At 34.9% G+C, this 11,969-nt stretch overlaps 1 protein-coding gene across 1 annotated transcript in view; it reads right to left on the minus strand.

The window, feature by feature from the left end:
- ZNF892 (zinc finger protein 892) overlaps nucleotides 1–11,969 on the minus strand; it is a 34,014-nt gene that overhangs the window by 16,798 nt on the left and 5,247 nt on the right. The window contains exons 2-3 of the mRNA XM_051975781.1: nucleotides 10,403–10,874; nucleotides 4,884–4,972 (exon numbers count right to left, since the gene is read on the minus strand). Of these exons, the coding sequence (XP_051831741.1) occupies nucleotides 4,884–4,972; nucleotides 10,403–10,436 (123 nt within the window). The 5' untranslated portion in view covers nucleotides 10,437–10,874. The remainder of the gene's footprint in view (nucleotides 1–4,883; nucleotides 4,973–10,402; nucleotides 10,875–11,969) is intronic.

Here is an 11,969-nt window from a genome sequence, read left to right on the forward strand (position 1 = left end):
TGGAGAAGCCACAAGGATAACATAAAGCAAAGCATAAAACAGAGAGATATGCATGTATTTATATTGCCTTTATTAGAGAGGATATACTGTTAAGAGTCCAAATAGAAGAAAAATTCTGATGTTGAAAATATTATAAATAATCACTCAAAAGAAAAGCTTACTGATGCTGAGTGAAATGAGCAGAACCAGGAGATCATTATACACGTCAACAATGATACTGTATGAGGATGTATTCTGATGGAAGTGGATATCTTCGACAAAGAGAAGATCTAATTCAGTTCCAATTGAGCAATGATGGACAGAATTAGCTACACCCAAAGAAGGAACACTGGGGAATGAAAGTGGACTACTTGCATTTTTGTTTTTCTTCCCAGGTTATTTTTACCTTTTGAATCCAATTCTTATGTAAGAAGAGAACTGTACAGTTCTACACACATATATTGTATCTAAGATATACTATAACATATGTAACATGTATAAGACTTCCTGCCATCTAGGGGCGGAGGTGGAGGGAGGGAAGGGAAAAATCGGAACAGAAGTGAGTGCAAGAGATAATGTTGTAAAAAATCACCCATGCATATGTTGTCAAAAAGTTATAAAATAACAAAACAAAAAACAAAAAAAGAAAAATTTAATGATGCACATGGTCTCAATGGTAACCTGAATAGCTGACTAGGCAGTCTTAAGAGCTATTAGCTCATCAGTATATATTATCTTGCACAAGTACTAGACAATGGTTTGGGTCCAAAGCTGAAGAGGAAAAAGGAAATGCTTATGGAAAGTTACATGACACTTTCAATGAGCCCAAGTTGCTCTGATACACAAACTGATCTTAATATCAATATTCTCTCTAACATGCTAGTATGTAAATTCTAGATCACTGTGATTTCAAACAATTAATTCTGGATGACAGAAAGGATAATAGAAAGATATATGGTAGCTTTCAAAGGATGGCTCTGAAGCAAGCTGCAGTATCTTGCAAATAATGACCTGAAGGCAAGAAGTTGAGTAAAGGACAAAGTCAGGCAAATATATGAATGAAAAAAAGATGATTTGTTCATGCAAAGAGAACAAAACAGAACAAAGGTACAATGCAGATGTTTTTCTAGTGACAACAAAAAGGTTAACACCTAGAGCAATCGTTCTCACACTATTTGATATCAGAACCCCCTTATACTCTTAAAAATTACTAAGGACCTCAAAGAGCTTTTATCAACATTTTCCAAACCAAAAATTAAAGCTGATAAATGTTAACATAGATATTAACTCAAATACTAATATACAAAATTACCTGTCTTTTTAAAAAATCAACGAGAAGTGCTTTATATATTTCTGCAAATCTTAATATCAACAGAAGATAGCTGGATTCTCATATCTGTTTTTGCATTGTCTTTTACAATGTCGTTCTAGTTGAAATAAATGAAGGCTATCCAACTTCACACAGATATATAGTTGAAAAAGAATATTTTAACAGGAAAATCATCTCTTAATATTGTTATAAAAATAATTTTGATCTTATGGACCCCCTGAAATTCACTCCACTGATACAGAAATTCTAGCCTGAGTGACTAAGAAAATAATTGCCTCTTGCCCATGGTCACATTAGGCGGCATAGACATGATTTCTTCCTAACTCTAAAACAGCCCTTTATGCACCAAACCACACAGTCACTCATAACCTAAAATAATTTGTTAAATATGTGGGGAAAATCCAGTGTTCTGTGGGGTCCTAAGACTTTAAAAAGGCCTCTAATATGTTAGCCAAGTCCTACATGGAAGATTTCACAAAAGTCAGGAACAAGAAGCACACAGGACAAGAAGGCCTGGATGGATTAAGGTATACACTAGGATAGGAGTGCATACATCAATGTCACAGATTCACTAAAGCGGAGACAAGGGATCATTATCATTACAAGGTATATGCTGACCATTTTTATTCTTACAATAAATTATTAAATTTGCAATCCTATATCAAGTGGTCTCTTATAAGTAGTGGTTTCCTAAACTCATTTTTTCCTGAGCTCAATCCTATCATTTAAGTATTGAGATACCTAGATCTATAGAAGTGAGTCCAAACTCAGTGACTCATGGCAGACTACTTGGGTATGCAGAGTATAAAAAGCACAGATTTGAAATGAAGGCCTTATTTTGTACCCAAGTGTTAATCCTAACTCCAAGATAGTTGAGCATATTTGGAAGCTAGAATATTCCTATCATCTTTCTCTTAAAATCCCTGTTCTAGTGAAATCCATTGATTAACATTAAAATTCTCAGACTTTTCTATAAGAGCAAATAAGTCTTTATCAAGAATTTGTAATTTGCAAAAAACTGCTTATAGATTCCATGAGGCAGAATTGTATAAAGCAAGGAAGCATAATGAAGTATACCTTAAATAATGTTAATTTTTTTTTATATTACTATTTTAAAAAGCAAAGATGCAGGGTTGGTCCCTTTTATAACTAGGAAAAGTACCACTCCCAACACACAAGTATCACAGTGTCAGAACTTGAAACTAGAAGGTCTCAAAGGTGTTTTCTAGTCCTAGCAAAATGGACCCCAGCACTGCAACTGCAGCATTTTAAAAAATACATATCTTTTAACTCATGAAAAATACTTGTTACACAAGGGAAGATAATCACTACAAATAACATGCTAGATAAATACGTAAAATAAACAGTTCTTTCCCCAGTCCCATAGCTCACCCTCTTTACCTTTTCCCTGTACCTTTTCTCAGAGATTATGTCCAATTTATTCTGCATATATTTTGTAAACACTGCTATTTCCATGTTTTCTCCTCTGTTAGAATTTGAGGTCCTTGAAGATAGGGGCTGTGTTTTTGCTTTTCTTTGTATTCCCTATACTTAGCATAGTGCATGGCACACAGAAATGCTTAAATAACAGCTCATTGTCTTGTCATCATCAATCTTAAGTGTGATTAAATCTGGGATCAAAATATGCATTATGCAAATAATACTGTATTGGGCATAAAACTGTTTTGTTTTGGAGATATGGCACTCTCTCTAGCAAAGCATTTAGAATGCATAATATATCTTATAAAGAATATAGGCTCACATTTTAGGTCAATCTCTCATACTTCTAAGTCAAGCAAAACATAGCTACTGCATGGTAGGTTACTTAGAAACTGAGATTTGGGGGTTGTGATAAGGTCTTGAGAAAAAAAATGCAAATAATTTTTTTTTTTAATTCAGAGACTTTTAAAGAAGCATTCTGGAAACATAAATTATAAGATTTGTGCAGAGAGCTTGTATAATTATGAATGTTCAGAAATTGATATTATCTTATAAAGCAGGTAAGAACTGATTGGTAATTCTTACTAATAATAAGTATCATCTTACTAATTATTAAAAGATTATTTTCAAAATAACTAAAAATTGTGGATCTGAAAGGATTTCAATATCCTTTAAGTAGTATTTGAAAAGACAAAAGTTATACTTTGTATATGTTTGGATGACACTTAGGTGATCACATTAAAGAAGGAACTGCCAACTAAGAACATTCTGAAGGATTTGTAATATCCTAGATGCTACAAAATTAGTTGGAAATGGATGATATTTACTTCCCCACTAAGCTTAATTAGGTCAAATGATTTCTGGGATTTGGTCACACATTAGAATTTATGTTTGGGTAGAGCAGGACTACAAAAAAAGAAAACATGGTTTCAAATATACTTAATTTGATATAAAAAATTTATCATCTATGAGACAATTTTTTATTCCTTGTGCTTCTAAAAGATGGCAAAGTTTCTATATGACGAGAATTAAATCAGCACCCTTTCATCATAAAAAGCGATCACATATTACTTCATATTCTCAGCATCTAGCATTGTCCTATATATGGAGAAGCAAATGTCTACTGAAGACGATAACTCTTAATGTGTAATCATGGATATGGAGAAGCAAATGTCTACTGAAGACGATAACTCTTAATGTATAATCATGGATAGTATCTTCACTTTACATTAAAATTTTTATAAAAGTCACAGGGGTGGGGAATTCAGACATGCCATTTTGATGGAATACAGAACCCTCAGTATAGAAATTCCCTCCACTGATACAGAAATTCTAAAAAAATTGCCCAAGCGACTAAAAGGCTGAATGCCTTATCTATTATTTTACCAGAGGGATGATTCAAGTCCTCCTAAGTCCAAAACCAGTCCTTTATGTTCTCTTTCTCATAACCTAAATAGACCTGTAAAACATGTGGGAATGAAACACTGCAACCTGCCTGATTCAACTCAACAGCTAATGAATGAATGTGTATTCTACTAAGGCCCAGCTTTTTAAACTGTGAGTCTCAACTCCATATAGGGATTTGTAACTGAATGTAGGGATCACAAAATTTTGATTTATCATCAGTAAATATTTAGTTTATATGTCTATTTTATGGAGCCAAATACCCAGGGTGACATAAAAATTTATCAGGCAAAAAGGGATCATGAGTAGAAAAAGTTTAAGAAGCCCTTGTAAAAGGAATTAAGTTTGACCCTGGAGAGAATCAGAAGTGTGTGGGGAATACAAAGACAAAATGAAACCATTCCTGCTCTCAAACAGGTAACATTCTTCTAGAGGGAGTTGGGAAGTAAGGGGGAGATAAAAGTTGAAATGCAAGATACACACAGAAGTATTATTTGAAATCTGGTGCAGGGCACAGAATTCTAGATGGCTTTATGGAAGTAAGAATGAGTGTATGCTGGTTAGGGAAACACTAAAGGAAGAAAGCAGAACCACTATTCAAGTACAGAATACATTTTCTACCACCAGGCTCTTTGATTAGGGCTCTGAGATGTGCCAGGCAAGGGAAGAAAATGTATCCATTCTTCAAACAAATAAAGCATTTCAGGAAAGAAGAGAAATCATAAATCACCTGAGGCTTGGTTGTCAGGACTACAGCAGTCATTCTATCCTCCCCTGAGTTCTTCTTTTGGGAAAGGGCAAAATCTTGAGAAGGCAAAGCTAAAGAAAAAAAAAGAAAAAACTTTTAATAGCTCCAAGGTTAAGTTGGAAAGCACCATGGGTAATAGAAGTCATTTCTGATGTACTACAATAGTCTCCTAGTTGTTCTCCTTGCTCTAGTCTCTTTACCTAGAGGTGGTTCCAACTTCCACACAGATGCCCCCCACCAAAAAAAAAAAAAAAAATCCTTAAGCACAGGTCTGATCACATCATTCCGCTGCTCAAGAAAAAATCAATAGCTCCCAACTGCCTATACACTGGAATACCCACGCTTAAGTTTGGGATTTAGAGCCCTTCATAATGTGGCTCGAACCTCCCCTTCAAGATCTTTTATATAGAAACACTTTCCTTCTTAGAGTTTATATTTCAGCTGTTGGCTGTTTTCAGAAATCAGCATTCCATGTCACCTTCATGTTCATACATAGGATTTCCCTCCTCAAAGGTCTTAGCTTCCTTCAAAACTCACTTCATAAGTCATCTCCTAGAAGAAATCTTTTGTTCACTTTGGGAATTAGTGTTCTCTGCTTCCCTCCTCAAATTTGTACCCTCTCCCACACACACACACACACACACACACACACACACATACACACACGTGTTCACACATTGCATCTCCTAGCAAAATTTAAGTTTCTTGAGAGTAAACTTTTCTCTTTTTCTTTTTGTTTTTGTATCCTTAACACACTTAGGAATCATAAGTGTAATACTCATATATTCATAGCTTTTTAAAAATGCTAACTGATTCACTCCCATACGCTTAAAGAGGGAAGTCACATAGAAGCCAAAGAACCAATCCCACCATTTCCTAGGATCAGAGACCATGAATGCTGACTAAAGGGAACTTAATTCTGATTCTTTCCTTATCCTCATAGTAAAAGTAAAATTAGGACAGAGTGAAAGAAGGAGAATGAGATAGGTTATAACTAAAATAATGTAATGAAAAGAACACAAACTCTAGTCGATTTTAATAATCAATCTTGGTCCAAAAGAATTGATTACAAAACATACTTTCTTTCAACAGCTGAGAGGGGCAGAACATTAATTCCAGAAGGGCCATCAAAAATCATCCTAATACAAACTCCTTAGAGGACACTAATATCCAAAGAGGTCTAGGTTTGTCCCTGGGAATCCTCTAAATTGAGGCAGTTCCTTTTCTCCTAACTAGACATGGTCCCTGTATCATTATTTTATGTATCTGTTATTTTTTCTTAACTGTTTTTCTTTCTAACAAAAGAGGGTTTGATTCCAATGGTATAGATGTGATGGTGGAAAGGTTCTATTCAGAAAAATCATCAACCAAACCTTTTTTTCCTTTAAGACAACTCAGTCCTGGTCTAGGAATCAAGACCTATGTTGTAAAGTCACATTTCTAACTCCTGTCTACTGTATGATATACGTATGATATCCTTCAACTAAGCTTCTTAAGGAAGGAAAACATACTTATGGTTTTCTGGAACTTGGATATTGATATGCAAAGAATTACTTTGTGAAACTCTTAAGAAAATGCCTTTCTAGACAGAGCAGATTATAGAAATAAAATTATGTTCTATTAAAAATAGTTTAAAAAACCATGAATTCCAGTCTAGACTATCATTAACAAATGATGAAATCTTAAAAAAAAAAAAACAAAAAAACAAAAAACCTTTTTTTTTTAATTCTGAGGTTAAAACCTAAAATAAAAGCAGCATTTCCTTATATATACAGTAAAAAAAATGTGAAACTGGATGTCAATTTGTTTTATGGTTTGCTTTTCTTTTCAAATATATATAATCAACACATAATTTTAGAAGTGCTCTATTTGTCTGATTCTTTCTGGCCTTTTTGTTTTCTTCTGTACATTGTTAAAGACACTTCAAGAACCCATTTTTTTTCTTCACTACACTACACTACACTACCCATATATACCAAAAATGGGAAGAAAAAAATAAGCCATTTCAACAACTATGCAGTTAGGTAAAACAAATATCCATGTAGTGTTGAAAGTGTCTGAAAATATATGTCTTATTTTATATCTTGGGTCCATCACTTGTATCAGCAAGTAAGTAGCATACTTCATTATGACTCCTCTAGAAACATGGCTATTCCTTTCACTGATGAGAGTTAAGTTTATCAAAGATGTTTTTACTTATAGTATTATAATTTTTCTCCTGATTCTGGTCCTGTTCTCTTCCCAGGTTTCTCTGAAATAGTCCCTTTCATCATTTTTTAATATAATATTGCTACATTCATACACCATAATTTGTCATTTCCCCAATAATGGACAAATCCTTAGATTCTAGTTCTTTGCTAAAACAACAACAACAAGAAAAGTTGCTATATTTATTTTTGTGCATATGGATTTTCTTCTTTCTTTGATTTCTTTGAGATATAGACATAATGTTGGTAGTGCTACCACTCAAGGGATATTTATTGTAGTATCTGCAATGACTTTCATCTATTCAAACCTATTTCCTAACATGTAAAGTGGAAACGATAGATGTCCAATGGACCTCAATGAATTTCTATAAGGGTAAGATAAGAACAAAATACAAGAGTAATTTGACAAGTAAAAATTTAATTCAACAAACATTTATTAAAAACCTACAATATGTAAGGCATTGCAAAGGCAAAAATAGCAATCTCAGCCTTCTGGATGATCATATTCCACTGAAGGATATAATATGTACACAGATGACTAAATATAAGAAAATCTGAGGAGAGAACATTAAAATCTGGGGGAATCAGAATGAGCTGCTATAGGAATAATTGTAGTTTCCTTCAGTAGTTTTCTTCAAGGGGAGGCTAAATGGCCATTTTTCAAGTACAAAATTATGGTCAGGATTCCTTTGGGTGTGGCTTGGTCTAGATAGCCAAGTTTCCTTCCAACAATAAAATTCCGAAATTTTTAAAAGACTTCCCATAAGATGAAATATATGCAATGAACTTTAAAGGAAGAAAAGAGTTCTAAGAGGTCAGTCAGTCAACAAGCATTTGTTAAACACTTACTATGTGCTGGTCCTGTGGTAAGAACTGGAGGGGAGGGCAGTAATAAAAAAAAAAAAAGGAGCTCACATTCTAAGAGCTGCAAGAGAAGTAAATAAACAGATACAAGATTCATAGAGAATAGATAGAGGTTATCTAAGAGAAAGGGCTCAGGCAGCTAATTAAACTGACAAAAGCCTACTGCAGAAGATAACATCTGAGCTGACTTGAAGAAAGCCAGCAATAAGAGGCAGATGTGAGAAAAAGAAAAAAAAAAAAAATGTTATGGGCATGGGGTCCATCCAGCGTATAGGCAGAAAGACAGGAGATGGAATATTATGGAAAAGAGAAGTACTCTAGTATAACTGAACTGTGAAATACTAGAGGGGAGCCAAACCAAGTAAGACTGGAAGTCAGAAAGAGACCCATTTGTGAAAAACTTTAATTGTCAAACCAAATAATTTTCTATTTGATTTTACAGATAATAGGGATCCAATAGAGTTCAATGAGGGGAGAAGGTGGCATGTGTAATATGGTCAGACTTATACTTTAAGAACTAGGGTGATAGCTGTGTGAGTACAGAAAACAGACAAGAGATGCCACAAAGGTATTAACAAAAAGATCTGGCAAAGGATTTTACATGTAGGGTGAGTGAGGCATTGAGGATGACATACAGGTTGCGAATCTGGGTTTATAAATAGAAGGATAATGGCAGTGACTGGGAAGTGCAAAAGGGGCAGGTTTCATTTGAATATGTGGAATTTGAGATGCCCGTGAGACACACAGTTCAAGATATTTAAAAGGTAGTTGGAGATATGGGATTGGCTCTCAGGAGATTAGGCCTAGATATATTGATCTGGCAGTCATCGACATAAAGATGAGCAGTGAACCCATGGGACTTGACGAGATCACCAGATGAGATAGTATAGAGGAAAAAGACCCCATGACTCAAGGGGTGTGCTACAGAGGATAAAGCAGTAAAAGAGAATAAGAGACAATCAGGTAGGTAGGAGGAGAACCACCCAGAGTGCAGTGTTATAAAAATCTGGAGAGACCATCCAGGAGAAAGTGAACAACTGTGAAAAACTGTTCAAAAAAGTTCAAGGTTAAGGATTAAGCAAAAACCAACTAAAAGATCATTGGTAACTTTGGAGAGAGTATTTTCAGATGACACCTAGATTAGAAACTATTGCAGAGGGTTAATTAAGAGAGGTCAGAGGAAGCAAGGTACCACATAGTGTTCTCTTTTTCAGGTTTAGCTGAGACGGGAGGGAAAGATAAAGGATAACTGTAGGATGAAGTATCTTTTGAGAATGAAAGAGACATATGGATATTTGTAGGTATCAAGAAAGGAGCCAGTATATATTAAAAAAAAGATTAAAAAGAGACTAAGAACTAGACCGAAGATTAGAAAGAAGTTGGACAATCTTTTGTAAGATATGGTATGGAGAGGATTCCTTTTGTGCACAAAGTTAGGATAAATGACCACTAAAGTAATTTTGTGATTCCAATACTTAAATTTTGTGATTCCAAATTCTGTGTAATAATGGGGACAGACAAACTGGTAGAGACAGTGAAAGAGAAAAGAATGAAGAGTATACATAAAGGAGCTGACCTTGATAATGAGAAGGACCACTGATTCATTAGAGATTGGAATGAAAAGTAGAAGATGTATGATGGATGGATACAAAAGAGAAAGAGAAGAGGGAGCTCTTATCAAATGAACTTTTTTTCAGTGAAGTCTAAAATAATGCTCTCAGCTGAGAAGGCAGAGGGAGGTGATACACTGGGCAACTTAAAAGGTTTTGAGTAGATGCTGCATAGAAATGGATAAACAATCAATTACAGAAAGTTGAAGGATTGTCTTGCTTCGGTCAGAACCTAGCTGAGATTCAACATCTGTATCACTGTAATGGAGAGAGTTTAAGAAATAGGAGAATGTTAGTCATTGAAGGATGAGTTCAAGCAAAGTATCAGGGAAAGGGGAAGAGAAGCCTTGAAAGAGAGAGATGAGGCTGTTCTAAACCATTTCTCAAGGTCTCCTGAAAATGAATATAGGCTAGCATGAAGTCTGTGTGCATAAAGAGAGTTTGGAAAATAGAGGCTAGAGACACACTAACCAAGTAGAGGTATTTGTATTTTATCCTAAAACAGAGAATCACTAATTCCCTACTGGAATAAAAAGGATACTGACTTAAGTATCCTTGACTTCCAAACCCTACTATAAGTGTAACTAACCAATGAACTATAATCTTCATCCTTGCACTTAGGAGAGTACAACATGGTATGTTAATAAAAAAGGTAAAAAACTAAACTGGAAAAGTGAAAATCACTGGAAATCCCTAACATACTACTTACCAAGTTTCCGAGTCTTTAATTTACAATACCCAATAGCTTCCGTGAAGTGTTTTCTACTTTCCATACTCAAGATAAACCTTGCTCTACTCAACCCCATCCTTCAATTCTTACCTCTCTCTCCAAGAGTTTGAGGTAATTTTTCCATGGTCACCCTTTCTTGCTGCCTTGGCTTAATTTCATTCAAGTCCTGATCTCCTAGATGTAATTAAAAAAAAAAAAAAAAAAAAAAAAAAAAAAAACCTTCTCTAGTGCCAAACTTGCTGTTTCTAGAAGTCAGGTATGTCTCCTTCCTAGGAGGAATTATGATTGTGAAGGTTATCTTCTACTTTCACTCTTAAATTTCCAATTTGTCCATGTGGGGATTTGGTAGTTTCAGGCAATTTCTTCAGTTAGGCTTTTTTTTCTCCTGAAGTTCACATTTCTTTCCTGCAGTTAGTCAACCTTGTGGAATCCCCAAACTGGTCTCCCTAGTTGTTACTAAAAGCTACCAGGAGGATTAAGAAAGTAGCCCATGACAGGACAATGTCGACTAAAGTTATCCGTCAATGTTATCCATTGCTCTTGAAGAGGTAGCCCAGAGACCCTGGAACACACAAATGAGAAGGAAAGCATTAAGTGACCAGGAACTGTCTTCAAACAGGCATACAAGAGTTAATTCAAAAACACACTTATGATATAATAATATTAACTCATGCTCTGGACATGGAATTAGGAAAACAGGAGTTTGAATACCACCTCAGGCATTTACTATTGCCAAAAGTGAATTCTGGAGTGAAGATAGCTGATTCTACTTTGTGATACTGTCTCTTTCATTCACTATCTCCCTTTCTATAATCTCTTTACAATCTAGAATAATTTCAGGAACCCACTTCTCTTTATTCATCTAATAAGGCATATAATTGGAGTTTAACATTAACAAGTGCTAATTAAGTAATTGATAAAGAAAATTGTCTTCTCCCAATTTGAAATAAATGTCTATGCTAAAGATCCCTTTAACAGTTGTGGCATTTTTTCCCCCCTTTTACTAAAAATGTACCTTTTCCTTTCAACATGTCCTACTTGATCTTACCCAAAGAGCAGAGACAGAAAGTGAAAGAGAGATGTTTATGTATGTGTATGTCATCTATAGAACTGAGGAAAATACATGTATATCACTTACTGATGGTGTGGGTCATATTCTTGAGTGCTTAAGTAACCATGCAATGGCTAGCAACAACTCTGAAAATTCTTGGAGCACCATCTGTGTGACCCTAGCCAAGGCAAATTATTTAACCAGACTGTTTCATCTGTAAAATGGGGATAATAAAAGCAAAGCATCTGCATCACATGATAGTTGGATGAGGCTCAAAACAAATTATAGGTCAAGTACTTTGCATACCTTAAGATTCCACCAAATGGTAGACTTTATACCACAAAAGGCACTTTTTCTACAACTGTTTTGTAAGATAGGTGCACAAGCATTCATACATCAAGACACATAAACTCTCCAAACTCTTCTTTTGGCAAGCCATCATAGCATCCTACATCTTGGGCTGAAAGGGACCTCAGAAGCAGTCCAAGCCAAATCTCATATTTTATAAATAAGGAAACTGAGATGCTACAGAGATTTCGTGACCTGTCCAAATGAGGTGGGTTGTGGTTCCTTTAAGAAACTATATTTCCTATTGATTTGTGATTC

Source organism: Antechinus flavipes, chromosome 2 (assembly GCF_016432865.1).
Source record: "Antechinus flavipes isolate AdamAnt ecotype Samford, QLD, Australia chromosome 2, AdamAnt_v2, whole genome shotgun sequence".
Taxonomy (NCBI): Eukaryota; Metazoa; Chordata; class Mammalia; order Dasyuromorphia; family Dasyuridae; genus Antechinus; species Antechinus flavipes.